Source organism: Brassica napus, unplaced genomic scaffold (genome assembly GCF_020379485.1).
Source record: "Brassica napus cultivar Da-Ae unplaced genomic scaffold, Da-Ae ScsIHWf_2001;HRSCAF=2649, whole genome shotgun sequence".
In the NCBI taxonomy this organism is placed as follows: domain Eukaryota; kingdom Viridiplantae; phylum Streptophyta; class Magnoliopsida; order Brassicales; family Brassicaceae; genus Brassica; species Brassica napus.
The window spans coordinates 43040-62266 of NW_026015420.1; the positions used below are offsets into that span (position 1 = coordinate 43040).

The window sequence follows — 19227 nt, forward strand, 5'->3', positions numbered from 1 at the left end:
TTTTGAATCTGGTTGATTTATATAGTGTAATTAAAACTAGAATTAAGTTATACAAAGTTTGTAACTGTCGTCCCCTTCATCCCACTTTTATTCATTATCAAATTGCCTTCTTTCATAGTATTTTAATCCTTGTTACTATCTTTACTAGCAGCTTAACCCCGCGCAAGCGCGGGGTTGTTGACATGGTTGTTGGTTCTTCTATCTCAAATTTCTGCAGGTGATGATCTCAATGAAACTTTACTTTGTTATACACATAACGTAATTGAGAATTCAAGTTGAGAAAATCCTAAGCTATAAGTAAATTTTAAGTTATAAAATTATTTTTCTCTATTTGTATTTTACTAAGTGCACTAATATAATTGTCACACAGACCTTTTTCAAAAAAAGAAAAAAAACATACAAACCAAACTTATTCTTAGGACAAACACATAAATTAAAGACAGAGTTCCCAAAAGACAAAGAATTAACAAAGTACATGGCAGTGAATATCATCATAATCTCGAAGGTTATCCCAGTCATGTCAACTTCAAGCTTCTTAGTCTTTGACAGAATCAAAGAAAACCTGAAGCATCAACAAAAACACACAGGGACTCAAATTAAAAAGAAAAAGTTATCAAATAGACGTAGAGAAGAAACTGAAGTACCTTACCATGTAGTTGTCTGAAGATGGCAATGTGTGCACGTGCATAAAATGCATGCGAGCTTCATAAATTGACTTCCAAAAAAATGTAAGAACTTCTTGGATCATTCGCAGATGTGGAGTCTGTGCGTATAAGTAGCATTTAACTCCTGTTGTAGAAAAGTCTTTCTTATTTTTTTCTTTTCCACCATCTTTGAAACTATTCACCAGAATAAAGATATTTAACAACGAAGAATGTAGTATGTGTTGTGACATGAACAGAAAATAGAGAGGAAAGAGACCCACCAAAATTGATAACGGCGTAACCCAATCTTGATACCATTCTTGGCAATCCTTTTGTATGCAGAGTAAGGGTCTATACTACAAGTTGACGAATTTTTTCTGGAGATCCTCAAATACGACCGTCAAAACATTATCATCACCCAAGACCTTTTGCAAGTATGTTCCAACGGGTTCAAGAGACAAGAAGAAGTCCCTGTCAAAACACTGTCTACAAGCACATCGAGTCAAGGACTCTATTGTCCTCACCAAGCTACTATGTGTAATAGACATAAGATAGAAACTTGCAAAAGAATTGCTTCAACACAAAAGTACACATGCAACATGGGAATATATGCAAACACAAAATATAAGAGTTGAAGAGTAGTGAAATGAACCTTGAACGTGTAACTTCCATCTGAAGCTACATGACACTGGTAGTAATGATGAGTCTTGCCAGTGTCCCAATCGAGTGACTGAAGAAACAGAAGAAGCATGTAAGACCCCACAGTGAAAATATGCATGTAGTAGACTTTTGTTGTCAATCCACCAAATAGAACTCAAAATCAGGCAGACATACCAATCTACGGTCAGTGGGGAACAATAATCCTTTCCAAGTGTTCCCAAACCGCAACTTCAAATGCAACTATAGACAAATCCTTCCATCCTTGGATCTCTTCGGCAGTTATTTTAACCTGACCCAAATTTTTCATGTTTAACATCAAAAAGGTAACTCTTACCACAACTAATCACTTAAAATAGATTAAACTGATGACAAGAAAAGTAGAAAACTTGCAGGCACAAACACATACCCAGGAATGCCTTGTTAAACTCAAGTTCACTCAAAGCTAAGAGCTGAGGAAGAATGTGCAGAGATTCACCATAGCTTTGTATTCTCAAAGAAACAACAGATATCTCTTCTACAATCAGAGCAACATCACAGTCAATTACAAATGATACAATAGAAAGACTCTGCTTTTGATACTTTACCTTGAGGCTTTGCCGGAGAGCTTGAAATAGTAATCGTAAGCTTAGAGAGGACGAAGCGGTCGAGGTTGGACATCACCCGGAATTAAAAGCTTTCTTGAGCAAATCGAAAGCTAACTCCGCAGGGATCGAAGGAAGTCTCTGCCTCGACTCGTCGTTTATGGGAGGACATTTGTGCTTGCTGTAGATTTTCTCCAACACGGTTTGAGCCTACTCGGAAGAACGCTCACTGATCTCTGCGAAGTAGAACTTATCATTTTTTCTACCGTTACTTTCCATGTCACTGCTTTCCCCTCTTCTGTAACTGATCACTGGTTAATCAGACAAAATCGTGAGACAGACCACCAACCTGGTATTGTAGGTGTCGGCAAGACATCAGTTTCAGGGTTGTGTCGGCTTCAAGAGAGATCTCCATCACAGACATCGGCTTCTCGGCATCCATATCTTGCGGATAAGAGGATCCAAGCTCCAGCTCTCCAGATTCCGATCCAGGATCCGAAACCGGTCCTTGATTATCAATGGAACCTCGCTCGCCGATGAAGACCCCGCCGTTTCCACCGTCGCCTACGTTATAAAAAAAACTGATTTGAAACCAAAAGTAAAAGAAACTCAGATTCGGACAAGAACTAACGTACATATTCAATAGCGGTATCGATCTTGACCTTAGATCGCTTGGTAAAGAGTGGAGATGATGAAGACGGTTCAAGAGATGAAGAAGAAGAAGAACAGAAACGTCTGGAAGATGAAGAGCTACGACTGGTCACAACCATGTCCTTTTTTTCTCATGATTTTTTTTTTCAATCTCGATCTTGTTCCCGATTGGCGATATAAGGAAGAGACGGATCAAAAATATCAGAGTGACTTTATGTAAATGAGAAGAACAACAGAACCAAACGAATCGTCTTCATCATATCTATGTGATAACCAAACCGGACAGTAAATCATATGTATTTAATAACTAAACAAAACGTGATAACCAAACCGGACATGGGACCCACAAATATAAAGGAACCGCTGACGTGGACACCTTTAGGAGCCTTGAAAGTGGCTCATTATAATGTTGATTTATTTATTAAACAAAAATGGATCACATCACATCATTCTCGTATGTGGAGAGTGGAAAGTTGAAAGAATGAAGTGGTTAATGATCAAAGTAGCAAATTCCTTGCTGCGAATGAGGAAATAGATATGAGGATTTTGTGGAAATCATATTTGAGGAATACAGAGTTGATTTTGCAGAACACGAGTTAGAACTGACGTACCTTTTGCCAAAATGCACTCTCTTGAAGCAAAACCTCGATACACCTCCTGTGAAAGTAGGCAACAGTACACAGTTTCATGGATTTCTTTCTCACAAAGTCGACAAAGTCGACAGAGGTTCAGTTCAAGGTGAATATCTCAACAACCAAAAGTATTTTCCGTGAATTAAATTTTACAAGAAGTATAACTCATCAAGGAATCAATGAGGCTTAGAATTACAAGAAAATATTCATGGAGGAAGAAGTTATGAATTTTACAAACCAGAGGTTCCCAACCCGTCCATCTGCGAGTACCAGACTTTTGAAGAAGATTCAAGCCCAAAGAAAAAGCGGTCTGAACCAAAGCCGATCATAGGATTCAAGATGTATATCTCAGTTTTACAGAAAGCCCAATATCAGGACAAATGGCCACAGAATTATGAAATTATGATCCAATCTCCAGAACTGGCTAAACCAGTTCTACACTTGCCTCAATTGGAAGCAATTACTTCCAAGACTTTAAGTTCGAGTTTTTTTTGTTTTCTTTTATCATTTTATGACCGGTTCAATCAGCTTCAAACCAGACATTGGTGACCAAGAGATCAATTTATACATTCAGAAAGTCCATCCAGTGATCCAGAGATCCAACAAGTCTTCCATGCACCAGCAGTCAGAGTCCATCGCACCCGGATCAGGAGGTCCTCATTAACCACAACTTCCTTATTGGGATACATTTACACTTGGAGCCATAACTCATCATGACCAGCCATAAAAGCTACAACGTTTTGGAGTCATTACCAGCTTGTCTAGGAGCCCCAAGATGTACCAGACTACACTGGATCAGGCGGATCCCAATCAGCCAGAAGAGAGGCCCGGTTTGCTTACATTGGCCAAACCAATATTATTTAAGGAATGTATTCTACTCTTCAGTTTGGTTCGACCCAAACTTATCTATGGAAGCCAGAACATCATCTAAACCATCCAGAAGACATCCAAGAAATCCTTAGCTTCACCAGCACCTAGGAGATCAGGCGGATCTCTCTCTCTATCACATTCCATATATGGCAACATTTACACTAAATGCTTTGGAGGAGTTTTCTACAGATTTTTGCCCAACGACCATATTCTCTTTTATTGAGACCAAGGAGTATTTCAGGAAGGCTTGAAGATCATGGCCACGTCCAGAAGCTATCAAGATACAAGTCTTCACAAGTTTCTCTTTTGGAAGAAAGAAATTCAAGCATAACGGCTATATTCCATGGAGCCATCAAAGCCTTTGCTTCCGAGACTTTAAGTTCGAGTTATTTTGTTTCCTTTTATCATTTTATGACTGTTAGGGTCTGTCTTTGTCGAACCTATAAAGTTCTAGTCTTTGCTTCAATGAAAATCACCCATTTTGAAAGTATTATGAAATATTCAGTTTTCTAGTTTTCTTATAAGTATTGTTCTAAGTCTTTAGAGTGTTGTGAGAAACAGCTCCAGAGCAACAGACTTATCAAAGATTCCTTCCATAGATCTTTGTGGTGTCTATCAATCCATTTCGTCCATCCCACCCAATTGCCAAGCTGAGAGTGATACACATCCAGCAAGCAAAGCACCATCTCAATCCACTTCGATCATCCTATCCTTTGTTTATTTATCTTGTTTTGTTCTTAGTATAAACCGCATCTCATTGCATTTGCATTTGTTTCAAGTTTACATCTCGGATTTCATTCATATCGCCCATCCGATCATATATTTGGCCGATCCATCAAGCTTCCATCATCCATCTTGCCAATCCTGATTTCCAGCCTGTATCATAAAGACACAAGAAAGATATTCTCCACAGAATAAGTTTGACTTGGCTCCTTCAAATTTGACGTGGGACAAAGTTTTGATTCAAAAGATGCATTGGAAACACGTCCAAAGATTTTTTCAGTTGTCCAACATTTCTATTTTGATGTGGAAAAATCTACGCATAAACTTTTTGTAAAATGTTGGATAAAAGGATGTACGTGGAAGCTTAGAGCCACAAACATTCTGCTATGTAATAGAACGTTCATCTCGTTTTTGACATGCTACTTCTGAAATTCTTGGACTCCTGTACAAAGACTATATTGGTGGGGTTGATCCAACTATTTTGCCACGTCATGTTGCTAGTGCTATGAACATGAGCTTCATAATAAAGGTTAATTGACTACATTTTTGCAACGGATTTACTGTATTTTCTGACCTTACTTCCTTTTAAATGGGTTGGTGTCTATCGTATATCGCCGATGGATTACTAGAAAGCTCATCATACACTTAATTGCTAGAGATATCGTAGTGGGTTCTTTAGAGAGTGGATACGAGGAATCACCTACTTACCTATACATGATTAGAATGACAAATCCTGGAACTTTAACTGGACTGGAAGTTGATGCAGAATATAGATTTAAGTACTTATTCCTTGTTTGTAACGCTAGCATTATTGGCTTGAGAAAGTTGTGGTGGTAGATGGTGTTTTCTCGCAAGGAAAATACAAAGAAATGTTTCTCATTGCAACATCACATGATGTTAATTTTCAAATACTTCTAATTTCATTTGTTGTGATTGACACAGAAATGATGAATCATGGACATGGTTTTTCCGCCAACTCAGCCGTGTGATACCCGATGATAAAAGATTGACATTAATTTCTGATAGGCACAAGTCAATAGGGAAAACTATTGCAGTGGTCTATCCATTGGCAAGCATGAGAATTTGCACGTACCACTTATATAAAACATCTTGTTACGGTACACATGGCGTGATTTGGTTGGGTTTGTCAACTCCCCCCCCCCCCCAAATCTTTTAGGTTAACTAACTTTCAAGTAACCTTCAAAACGACAAAAGAGTTAAATCCAGCTTTTCATGCATATTTGGATCGTGTTGATGGTATATAAGTGGGCATAAACTTATTTTAGAGGTGATAGATATAACATCACTACAAGTAACATAACTGAATCGATAAAAATAACTTTGCCATATGCGAGAAGATTGCCAATTATTCGCCTTTCAGATCAATCCGATTAATGATGATATTCTGGTTGCGTCAAGAAACATGATGATGACTTGATGAAAGCCTCTCTAACTCGTGGTGTAGAGAAGTTGTCGGAGGTAATATATTTAAAATCAGGTTATGTATTTCAGTGGGTTACTTTCTAATCTACTAAACTCTTACATTTGCATGACCGTATACATCGACATTCATCAATCATAAGTGATAGAAATCGCATCTTTATATGTTGTAAATTTTATAGAAAAAATCATGTTCTTCACGTAAGTTTGACTTAGAGAAGCCACCATGTGCTCATGCTATTATCACTTTGCCATTATTATTATCGGAAACAATGCCTTTACAATGCATATTTCACTGATTTAATGTCCAAAGATGATACTGTTCTAATACAAGAATAAGTGAGAAAGAAAATATGTTTACCAACTGACATCTGTAAACCACTGAATAAACAAAAAAAAAGAATCAAAACATAAATCTATTTGAAGAAAATTGCTATAAAAAGTTCAAACAAACAAAGAACACATGTAAAATTGGTGTTAAAAAAAACACATGTAGAATTGTAACCCGATAAGACATAATGCTAAAACATGTTCGTATACCAATGTCAAAAGTAACTTTATAAAAGGTGAAAGGAAAGGCTCAGTTCAGCGGGATTATCGACACATAAACGAATCTCCAAGTTAAATGAAGAAACGCCTAGTTCCGGTTGTAAGTGCAAAGATGACACCACAATTAAGTAATGCAGAAGATAAATCAAGAGACAAAATAGATACAAGCAACCAACTATGCTTTATTAGAAATCACCTAAACAATCTATTACAAGACTTGCTTATCAGCTTTTACACGTCAGTGTTAACACCCTGACACACGTTACTGACATATTCCTAATCTACCCAAACATGTCTCTTTCCCGTCAGTACTTCAGCATCTGATTCAGCACGACCCAAGAACACCACTAAGGGATTTTCACCCTTCCTCTATAATAATAGCCAGTGTCTTATGGAATACAGACGACTCCATAGCTCTTTTATAGTGATCTCCACGTTCCTGAAACCCTAGTTTCCAAGACACATGAATATGGACAACTTCCATATCAATAAGTACACTTTCCTTTTCTTGAATTGTACTTATTCCTCAAGGCATAAACTTGCTCCCCAAGTTTATCTCTTGCCTTTTTCTCCACGGTATAAATTTGCTCCTCAAGTTTATTTCACGCCAGCTCAGCCTCTTGCGTCCACATGGTCTCTACCACTCCGCATGCCTCGGTTCACTCTCTGACACACACTGCCTCAGCAACTACTTCAACGACTACAATACGTCAAGACATAAACCTCCAATTTATCCTTCTCCATCTCACCATCTCTTGCATCCACATGGTAACCCACCACTCCGCATGCCTTATGTAGTAATGACTAATGCCTCCAGCATCAGTGACTTCGTCGCCTAGTTAGTCACGGAAGACCATTGACATCTACAAGCTCCACTTGCATCTTCACCGGTCTGTTGAGCTTGAATATTTCTGAGTCGTCACTGCCTTCTCAGTTAATTTGGTTTAATAGTTTTAGAAAATCCACATGTACAATACAATATTTCCGAGTCGTCATTTCACGAACCCTATAACGGCTATTTAGATGGCAAACTAGGCAAAGTTCAATATTAATGTAACATCAATAATAGATGGCTCAGTATAAAATATGGTAGGGAAATTCTCAGGACAAAGATCCTTTTACAGATCTAAATCAGAGTGGTGCATGACTATCTCAAATTGCTCATCACTGCCACATAGTTGTTATCATAATTAAATAACAGAGAAAGAAATGTAGGTGTCATGGCCGGTCCCAAAAGGTAAAGGCAGCAACGCCGCTCCACAAGGCAATGGAATATGAGACCTTAACGGCGATTGCTTCAGACGGAGAAGCCTCTTTAAAGGCTCCTTCTACGTCTTCCACTGCCTTTTTTTTTTTTTTCCACTGCTGTTTTTATTTTCTTTTTGACGTTTACTTAGGGTTTTGCAACAACAAAGCTTTCAAATTGCCCCTTTATCAAGTAACCCGTCAGGTCTCATAACAAGAGACAAAACATGAGGGAAACATTAACGAGAGACAAAAACGAATTGGAGACAGGGGAGGAAAATGTATGAAAAACTGATTATATGCGTAGCACTATTTATATGACATACGGAGCAAAACCCTAATCCCGTGATTAGAAATTTTAAGCCCATAATTTAGTCAATACTTTATCCAACCTAAATAAAGATTGGGACCATTTTAAATTGGCCCACACAAAAGAGGAGAATCACACAATAAGTAGTGTGCTTTCATTGAGAGTTGAACTCAAGACCTCCCGCTTACTAAACGGGTGCTCTAACCAACTGAGCTATGAAAGCTTGTTGTTACTGATAGCAAACGAGCATTATATTACATGGGTTCCAAAGTTTTTAATTTTTTTCATTAACAACTAAGATATCATAATAACGTCTATATACTTTTAAATGGTCGAACAGAAATTCAGAAGTAACACTAAGAGCAACACCAATGTTAAAATTCTCAAAAAGGAGTTCTTGAAAATATAATATTATATTTTAATTAGTTTTTTTTTTTTCCATCAAGAGTTATATTATAAATTGAAGGGCCAAGCCCAAAATTACAAAGCCCAGCCAAAAGGCAAACATGAAACATAAAACAAGGCCTCAAGCCCACATCGGAAACCCTAGAATCTACTAACGACAGGGTCACCGCCGCTCCCGTGAGCCACCGTCTCGAACCACAACGAGACCCCCGCAACGCGCTAAACCCCCGGTGAAACATCCATCGATCGATCCACCGGTACACACCCGAGCTCGACAGCTCCATATCATCGTCACTGCAACCGCCTTCAACCCAGAGATTCTATCATCGGAGAGATCGATCGCACATGCGAGATCACCTCCGCTACCATTGATCACCACCACCAAGAAGAAGGCTACACACAAACATCTCCAATACCACCGGAGAGCCTCGATCGTCTTCAGACGAGAGCTCCTCCATCAGAACAACACCGACATCACAAACCAAAAAAAACCTAAAACGGAACTAGGTAAACCCGAGAGCCGGCGACGCAAGGCAAAGAACACCTTCACCCCCCGGAAGCTAAAGCCGGCGAAAGCGGAGCTGAGGAAGCCTCCGCCTCCCGGAAACAAGGCCGGCGGCAATGGAGCTCTAGAAGCCTCCACCTCCCGGAAACAAACCCTAATCTAAACAGCCTATTTCCTCACACCGAACCCCACCCAATCACGTCGTTACTCCACCCGCAGCACCACCGATGATGTCGTAACACTCTTCGAGGTGTCGACGACGGACAAGGTCCGGACCAGAGCTCCAACCAAGCGAAAGAGGGAGACCGCGTTGGAAAGGCAGGGAACTCTTTCAGCGGGAGCGCGAAGGGCTCCGGCGACGGCACGGATGCTCACGCGCCGGCCGTACGCCGGACCCGTCCATTAGATCTACTTTCTCTCTCTGTGTGTTTTCTCTCTCTTCTCTCATATTTTAATTAGTTTTGTTTAAATAATTAAATTTTAATCTTAACTAAATACATAAGCTAGTAAGATAATGAGAAGTGGAAAGGGGATTTTACTGAGATTCTCAAAAGTTTTTCTATGAGAACTTATGGTGTTCTTTCTCCAATTTCTCTTCTTTTTCTCTTTTTAAAAATGTTTAGATACTCAATGAGATACGTCCACTGGAGGTGTTCTTATATACATCACCAAAACTAAAGGATAAAAATATTATGAATTTATGCATACAATACAACCTAGTTTTCATACCAAGCAAATATATTTACAAACTGAACATACAATAAAACTTTATGTCTTAAATTTTATCCATCTCTATCCAGAAAAAGAAACTTTGATGATACATAGAATTTGAAGACGACGAGTTATTGTCATGGAAAATGTATGTTAACTTAACAAATGTATTTGAAGGTGTATCTCAAAATTAAAATTTCATCACATTAATTCACAAGCAAACACGTTTAAAAAATCAAGATGGTTTTCAATCTCTACCCATAAAAAACATTTGTACTACCAATGTCTTTGTTAGTTCCTTCTACATTTTCAGTAATTGATTGCAAAACTCAGTTTTGATCTAAGCTAAAAAGTACTTTCACTTGTGTATGGGAACAAGCAAAATATTAAATTTCTAATTCTCACAAAATAATGGATTCGCTTTTACAAATATTAATTTACTAAGACTTCCATTCAAGCTCTGAACTCTGGTAAAGATGAAATTCTGTTGGGACTTCATGAAGAAAAGCAGTTAGTATAAATTATTGAGTAAAGTTTGTGGAGACAGCTAAATGATACTCTCTTTGTTTCACAATACTTGATGTTATTCTTTAGTGCACAAAGATTAAAAAGTTTACTTTATTTTTTCTAAAGTAGTTTTTAAAATATTTTAAAAATAGTTCAACTAATTACAAAAATGACTACAACATCTAATTGGTTACACAGTTTTCAATAAAATTAAAAATAACATAAAAGTATCAAAACATCATCTATTTTGAAACAACAAAAATCTTCTAAAACCCATCTATTATGAAAAAGAGGGAGTACATGAGATAATCTGTAATATATCCAATTATCGACCTTTATAAACACTTTGCAAGATTTTAACTAACCTTGTGTGTTGATAATGTTGTGACAACAATCCCTCTTGTTGCTGTTAGTGCAGATGAGGCGACGAAAAACAAGTGCAGAAAGTAAAACACACACAATTTATTAACGGAGTTTGTTTCCTACATCCCAGGGATCTCGTCCAGATTTCATCGACTTAGAACAATGAGCAATCTACAATTGCTATATGATACAACACACATACTAGTGTTTACCACTTTTTAAGTAGCAATCTACAAATATTAGGAATAAAGCACGCATGCATAGATCCCATCCGGCTCACCGGAGCATACTGTCTTCTACAGCTGCAATCTTCACAGATCTCTTCAATGAAACCACCTTTGCTAAACTCCCCCTGAGTCTAGGCTTCAAACTTCCACTTCCACGGAAGTACTTCACCAAGTACGTCAGCACCCAATGCACACCAGTGACACCAAAACGCTTGATCACTCAAGCACACACAAAGCTCACACGGGCTATACACAATGGCTAACTCCACCACACAAAGCGCCAAATCCAACGCCACCAAACTAAGTCCACATCGGACTCCATCAGACAATGCTTCAGAATGTTCTTCGACACCAAGCAGTAACACACCAAGAAAACATCTCTCTCTCTATTCTCTGAGGCATGGCTTTCTCAGAAGGCACGTCTCTCCTTATATAGCAGATCAGAACTTGCTCTCCACGTCTTCAACTTGCTCTTCAAGTATTCCAAATACACTTAAGGTAACTTTCCATTTTCATTAATGGAAAACTTTATCTTCAAGCAAACTCCCTTTTGCTTTATGGAAAACGTCCATATGTCTTCAAGCACATATGATCTTTCCTTTCAAGCTCAGCAAGCCCACACACATCACGAAACCCAAACTCACATTTAGCTTCATCTTCATGACACACGCTTGTAGTACCTCCTGTAGTACTTCGCGAACTGATACAGATCATCTCAGCAGGCTGCATCTTCAATCTCCCCTTTTTGACTATGCATGTGCACTCATCATAACCGACTTGAAAACCACGTCTTTAATCTCTCCTTATGAGTCATATCATGGTCAAAACCAACTCGAAGATCATCACCTTCCAAACCTAGGAAGAAATCCCATCACGCCATCTTCAACGATCTTCAATCAAATTTTGTCCTACTTTCTGAACAAGTTTCGTCCTCATCATCCATGATCTCACCAGTACCTTAGGTGACCCGCTCTGATACCAATTGTTAGTGCAGATGAGGCGACGAAAAACAAGTGCAGAAAGTAAAACACACAAATTTGTTAACTTCCTACATCCCCGGGACCTCGTCCAGATTTCATTGACTTAGAACAAGGAGCAACCTACAATTGCTATATGATACAACACACACACTAGTGTTTACCACTCTTTTCTAAGTAGCAATCTACAAAGATTAGGAATAAAGCACGCATGCATAGATCCCATCCGGCTCACCGGAGCACACTGTCTTCTACAACTGCAATCTTCACAGATCTCTTCAATGAAACCACCTTTGCTCAACTCCCCCTGAGTCTAGGCTTCAATCTTCCACCTCCACGGAAGTACTTCACCAAGTACGTCAGCACCCAACACACACCAGTGACACCAAAACGCTTGATCACTGAAACACACACAACCCACACAAGCTATACACAATGGCTAACTCCACCACACAAAGTGCCAACTCCAACGCCACCAAGATAAGTCCACATCGGACTCCATCAGACAATGCTTCAGAATGTCCTTCGACACCAACCAGTAACACACCAAGGAAACATCTCTCTCTCTCTCTATTCTCTGAGGTCTGGCTTTCTCAGAAGGCACGTCCCTCCTTATATAGCAGATCAGAACTTGCTCTCCACGTCTTCAACTTGCTCTTCAAGTCTTCCAAATACACTTAAGGTAACTTTTCATTTTCATTAATGGAAAACTTCATCTTCAAGCAAACTCCCTTTTCCTTTATGGAAAACGTCCATATGTCTTCAAGCACATATCATCTTTTCTTTTCCAAGCTCAGCAAGCCCACGCATCACAAAACCCAAACTCACATTTTGCTTCATCTTCATGACACACATCTGTAGTAGCTCCTGTAGTACTTTGCGAACTGATACAAATCATCTCAGCAGGCTGCATTTTCAGTTGCCCTTTTGACCTCACTAGTTGTTTCACCTGACTCAAACGTAACCCACTTGACATTGCAGTACCTGTCAATTTTCACACTTACCACATCTTAGCTTTAACTAATTATAATCCCTGTTCAAAACTACGCTAGGCGCTAGTCAAGCGGTGACTCCGGACCTAGCGAGTTACCGAAAAATCGGAGATTAATCGGGATATACGCGGGGATTAGTTTTTATTATTTTTTTATTATAAATATATGTATATATATATTAGTACATGTAAATATTAGACAAAGGAACAACGTAGGCCAGTGGTACGGGAGTCATGTCTTGCGGTAAGAGGTCTAGGGTTCGATTCTTCTGAGTTTCAACTTTTCTGATGTTTTAATTGCGCGAGACAAGAAAAAAAGAATTTAGAACCAACTACACTTGTCCCACATCGACTAATTTTACTCTAAGAGGAGTCTTGAGTCTTCTATAAATACAAGGAGAAAGTCTCCAATATTTCCAGACAACTGGGCCTCTCCATGGCCCAATAATTTGTCACCAAAGTCCAAAATTAGTTGAATAAATCGGTTAATTGTGTTTCCGATTAGTTACAACGATTTGGCTAAAATCGAAGCGTGCCTTCGACGCCGAGCTGCGGCCGGCCGCGTTTTCGAACAGGGATTATAATAGATCTCTTCCATTTATATCAATATACAATATGAGCTAGTTAGCTAATCACGTATGCTTTTTTCTTCTGTTGTTTCATTGTTACTTGCCTCTACACTCATAGTAGTGGACTTGTTTAGTGTCCTCGCCAGATGTTTCACACGGCTCAGCCGTATTGTCCCAATCAGTTGACCTAATTTCTCCATTGGTATCTCCACACCTGAAACACAAATAAATGATAAACATTTTAGTTACTATAGGTTGTATATATTCTCATAATTAACTAGATGATGATTGTGAGAGCATCCTTACTTTGATCAGACTCTGCCAACGGGACAGTATTACTGGTTCCGGAATCAGGAGGTGAGGTTAGTGTTGCTTGGCTACCTCCGGTGATTGCTTGGACCTGACAGTCGATGCGATTTATCTCTGCTCTCTGCCTTACGGAGTTGGTAGTTTTTCAGGCACCGTGCTAAATGCCTTTCCCTTTCATCTTCGCTCAGATACCGTCTTCTTTCTCTGTCTTTGAGACGCCTCCTTTCCCTTTCTTGTTCCTTCCTACTCTTCATCGATTCTGCTCCCTCTACTTCCATTATCTATTCAGACTTCAAAATATTTATAACAATAAGATGGCTGAGGAGAAACATTTGGCCAGCCGAGTTTTTGCAATCTACAAATGAGAGGAAAACAAATTTTATAAAAAATTAAAATATTTATCGAATTTATACATTCATATTTATTGTTTTATACGGTTAAAATGGATCCAAAAATATCAGGTTTATGATATAACTCTATGTTGGGATTAGATTATTTCCAAACTCTCTGGAGCAGACTGCTCACTCTTCGGAAGGGCCTCACTTGCCATGGTCTAAGAGATATTTGATTTTATTGTTAATTATAGATTAAATACAAAATAACCAGAACATGAACTTTTTATAAGTTTTTGTCGGAAAATAGCATTTAAGAAAGAAAATAACCATAATAACTCTTTTTATTTTGAAATTTTTAATTTTTATTTTATTTTTTTAATTTGAAACCTCATTCCCAAAACCCCACCCCTTAACTCTAAACCCTAAGATTTGATTAGTTAATACTAGGATAAAAATGCATTCTAGTGTCAGTTTGGTCATTTTCTTTATTAAAGACTATTTTTGTGACAAAAACTTAAAAAATCTATCTTAGCCTCTTAGAGAATTTCTCTGAACTAAAATAAGACAAGACTATATAGAGTAATATTATTTTTGTTAATGAAATGGTTTCCAGTACAATTAATTTCGGACTCGCATACTGAGAAGATATATAATGAAAGTGAGTTAGAACAAACAAAACTAATTTTGTCAAATATATTATATGCAAGAAGATAGTGCTTCCAAATTACAGCAGGCAGACTCACAAAGCAGGGAAGATATTTACCGGGGATAAAACACTCTTGATGATTTTCCAAGTATATATTGATTCAAAAACAAAAGACAGAAAATCTCCAGAAACTCAGAAAGATGTCTAGTGTTTCAGTTAACACTTTGAACAAAAAGTGAAATGTGGTGGATGCGCAAATTGTATTTACAAAGAATATAATCAGATTTAAGTACTAAATTTAGTAATAAAAATCAAAAATAATAGTGACAACTTGATGGTTAAACAAGTGGTCTAATATCCAATAAGTAAGGACTAACTTTAGGTACATAAACGATTCACAAGAAAAGGGGAATGTTTAATGGTTGTGGTTTTCCTTAATCACATAGTGTAAGAAACCGTACGTATCTCCAAAAGAGTATTCGGTATATCGTCTAAGGAGTAATAACAATATATCCGATTAGGGATCTTTAGGTTAAAGAAGATAATATACTGAGCTAACTTTAGGGAGTTACTTAAATATATCGCTGACTGGACTAAGCTTGCTGCATACTGATAAGAATTTGGTCCGAGAATATGATTTTGTTAATGCATGCATCATCGAATTGGTATGTATAAAATATGAGATATGTAGACATGTGTCATGTGCGTGATTTGTAATTTGATTGAAAACGTATTTGATGCAGAGGATAGTTCATCAATTAATTATGAACAGTCTTTCACGCTTTTTCTTTAGACAAACAGTTTTAATTTTCTCTTGTTGATATTGTCGCTCTTGTTGTAGTTGTTCTGCTTTCTCGTCACTAATATGCTAGTGCTTCAGCTGTATTTTTCTTTTGGCTTTTTGCTTCAGCTGTAAGTTATTTATTGATAATATGTTACTCTTAAATAAGTTGCTAAATAAAAATTTTGGTTAAGGATCAAATCAGTTTATACCTCACTCATAATTTTTGGACCTGTTGGTTGAAACATCAAATAGAAAAACTAAATAATCATAGTCACGTTTTTGATGTAAATATTCAGTAAAGAAACGAGTATATAGAGAGAAAATGATATGAGAAAACAAAAGAGAGCTGAACAAAAATATTTAAAAATTAGAGGTACATATTTGGTATCACTGTTCCAGTGATATATTGTGACATCGTTTGGGATCACTTGTACTTTTACGAATCATGCCCCCTCCATTTTCGAATGAAGCACGCTCCTCCATGCAGGACTGGGAACGTGAACTGCTAGAAGTTGCAGCTACAAATACTTCATAGGCTTCTTTCATCCTCAATACAGAAAAAAAAACTCCCTTTTACCAGGATAGGAACATGAGGCAGCGTCTATCAAAAGACTCAAAAAAGCAGCTGCTCCAAGTTCATCTGGAACGTTGACACTGATACACATATCTCTTGAAACCAATATTTGCACACAAACTACACTACAAAAAGATACCAAAAGTACTCCTCTGAATAAAGATGTTCCAAAACATCATAACCACATGAATATTTTCTCAACAGAAATTCACTTTCTCAAACCGTTTAGCAAGCTCGAATCTTTATTGGTCAGCATCATCATAAGTTGTAACAAACAGAGGCAACATTATCCTCAAACAAAAGGAGTAGCAAATTAAAAAAAAAAAGAGACTTCTTTTCGAAATCGAACCCAGATCCAGCAAAAACCCTAGACTCATTTGGAGAACCCACCACGCTTCTGGTAGCTAGCGACCTCGCCTTCGTTGGGGAAGAAACCCATGAGCCTCCCCGCCGAGTTCTGATACGCATACATGAACCCACCCATGAGTCCGATCAGCCCTCCAGTCACCATTGACGGTCCCTTGATCCCAGGCTTAATCCCTACACATCGCCAAATCGATGAGTATATTCACACGCATTCCAACAGATAGAGAGAGAAAGGGACCTGATAGATAGCCGACGGTGACGGAAACGCCGGTGATGGTGGAGAACGGAGGTAATCGAGGACGCTGAAGTTTCCGACGACTTTTGTGAATGGAGGATTCCGATCAACGACGGGGTACTGGGGCTTCTCCAAGGCAGTGATGTCAGTGTTCATCTTCTTCGATCAATCTACAATTCTCTGATCAGATTCGGATCTCTCTCTCTCAATCCGCAACAAAAGCAGGGCGGAGACTCTGTTTGTCTAGAGGCTCTCTCGGACCCAGAAATTTCCTTGTTGGGCCGGATGGGCCCATTAAAGGAAGCCACTGCTCTTCAGTCAAAAAACTATCACTAGTGTATAACGTTTAGAATTAATTCATTTCACCTTATGCTACTCGTCTGGATAACGACTAGCGATCGATCGTTATGAAATGATTTGTATCTATGTTATCTATGTTCATTTTTCGTGGTGTTTTTTCTAAACTTAAACATAAATTAAACAATTTTTAACTATCTGGTAGTCGACAAAAATGTCCAATTTGACATCATTTAAACCCCCAGGCATTCCAACTAAAAGCCCTACTTATAGATTGGATGGCAGTGTTTAGCTCAAGAGCCAATAATATATAACCATCAGCTACTTTGTTGCAAGTCTATGTCTAACGTTAAACAAATCTCAAATACTTGATTCTCTTCTACTGTAATCAATATCTAAACTAGAGATCATCAAGCGAGTCTCAGTTAAGCCTTTGATTTATTGCCTGAACCAAAGCAAACCAGTTTTCGCATCTGTTCACTTAGAACCAATAATAGCACCTAACTTCAAAATTTGTGAAACTTGATTTCCACATATAAGACCCAATATATAACACCAAGTTTAGTTGCGGGTGGTCAGCTACTAACAATATAATACTGGATTGAATATATTCTTTTAAAATCTAGCTATAATTGAATGGCACTTTAACTTTGATATATTTCTCTCTCCTCTCTCGTTATTACTGACATATGAAAGAGTTAAAGAGTATTGTCTCAAATACATGCAAATAAGTTTTGATTGCGATTGACATTTTTTTTATCATGACCCGTATGAGATTTTCACTATTTCTACAAAAAATATAACATTGAATTTTCTTGAGAAGCAAGCAGGGTTTGAACATGCGCAAGCGCAGGCCAACAAGAATCTAATTTCAAGTACATGTACCTTACAAAGTAGAAAGACAGAGAACATCATCAAAAATGCGTATAAGTCGATAAAGTTCAGGGAAGATGGTAATTAAGTTGGCAACCATTCAAAAGCAGAACAAATAACTCAATGAGTACGTAGATCATTGTCAACGTATCCAACGTAATATAAAATAGATTATAAGCAGTAGCTCCGAATAGTTTAATAATATATTTGATCGCATTTGAACCTTCCATATTACATATCATCACCACCTACAAGACTCCGTAAAGGAGAATACCGACCAAAAAGGTTTACATACATATTTCTAAATTAGAAACAAAACAAAAACAAAAGATGGAGAGGAGCAATTTTTATGAGTTTAGAGACGCAGAGACGTGTCAACGTCATCGTATCTATCAATCCCAACCACCTTATTCTCGTCCTTTTTTGGCCAGTGATGATAAAAGCTAGGCTTTTCAATGAAATCAGAGGTGGAGTGAGGGCACAAGGAGAGGGAGAGGAGCTGCTGTGACGAGCTTGTTTGAGAGTTTAGAGGTAGAAACTGGAAGAAACCAAACTCACGGGTTCCCTGTATATTGTGAGATATTTTTGTCTTGGTGGTTAGGTTTAGGGTTAAGGAGCTCTCGTTCAGCTCTTAACTCTCGCGCTTTCTGAAGTTGTCTGAATCTTTCTTGAAGCAAGACGATTGAAGACTGGATTACCATTTGTTCTTTGCGGTCTCTTACCATTGAATTCATGACGTGCAAAGTATAATAATAGTAATAATGGAAAATGATATGAGTCGTGAAGGGTGTGTTGCTATAGGGTTTGGGGCCATGTTACGTGCATCATGCCTATTTATATATGGATGAAAGTGGTCGACATTTCTTATTATTTAATCTGCATGAGAATATTACAAAAATAAAATGTATATAGGGTTGTTGAGTATTCGATGAAATTCCAAAATGAAGAGAATCAGGAGTAAAGTGGGAAGAGAACAAGAGGAAGAAGGCAAAGGGACAATCTAAGAGCACCCCCATTAGTGAACTTATGGGGGGGTTCACACAGATTCCCAAAAAAAAAAAAATATTATAATAATGAATAGTAATGAACCTGTCTCTCCCAAGCTCTTCCAGTGAACCTGGTTCATCACTGTAGCGGCGGGCCCCACGACACTTGGCGGCCCACGATTGGATCCCGATAATTAATTTTTTATTTTTTTTAAAAAACAAAAATCAAAAGAGTAAAGAAAATAATAAAAAAAATACTTTG

The 19227-nt window shown here is 38.0% G+C and overlaps 1 protein-coding gene, 2 long non-coding RNA genes, 1 other non-coding gene and 2 pseudogenes across 4 annotated transcripts; all 6 read right to left on the reverse strand.

The window, feature by feature from the left end:
- Window positions 1–1016: 1016 nt before the first annotated feature.
- On the reverse strand, window positions 1017–1491 carry LOC125599815. Its single transcript, XR_007333483.1, has 3 exons — window positions 1479–1491; window positions 1297–1374; window positions 1017–1130 (listed from the first exon to the last, which is right to left on the reverse strand). It is a non-coding gene; the product is annotated as an uncharacterized LOC125599815 (long non-coding RNA).
- A 20-nt stretch (window positions 1492–1511) lies between these two features.
- On the reverse strand, window positions 1512–2225 carry LOC125599814. Its single transcript, XR_007333482.1, has 3 exons — window positions 1889–2225; window positions 1711–1818; window positions 1512–1593 (listed from the first exon to the last, which is right to left on the reverse strand). It is a non-coding gene; the product is annotated as an uncharacterized LOC125599814 (long non-coding RNA).
- A 5595-nt stretch (window positions 2226–7820) lies between these two features.
- Window positions 7821–7923, reverse strand: LOC125599819 (annotated as a pseudogene).
- Window positions 7924–8454: 531 nt separating this feature from the next.
- TRNAT-AGU lies at window positions 8455–8528 on the reverse strand. Its single transcript has one exon. It is a non-coding gene; the product is annotated as a tRNA-Thr (tRNA).
- A 7838-nt stretch (window positions 8529–16366) lies between these two features.
- Window positions 16367–17038, reverse strand: LOC106446397 (NADH-ubiquinone oxidoreductase 20.9 kDa subunit). Its single transcript, XM_013888113.3, is given in 3 exon segments — window positions 16367–16748; window positions 16813–16860; window positions 16863–17038. Coding segments are annotated over 3 exon segments (318 nt in total). The 5' UTR covers window positions 16966–17038; the 3' UTR covers window positions 16367–16581.
- A 1257-nt stretch (window positions 17039–18295) lies between these two features.
- Window positions 18296–18795, reverse strand: LOC125599817 (annotated as a pseudogene).
- Window positions 18796–19227: the final 432 nt, after the last annotated feature.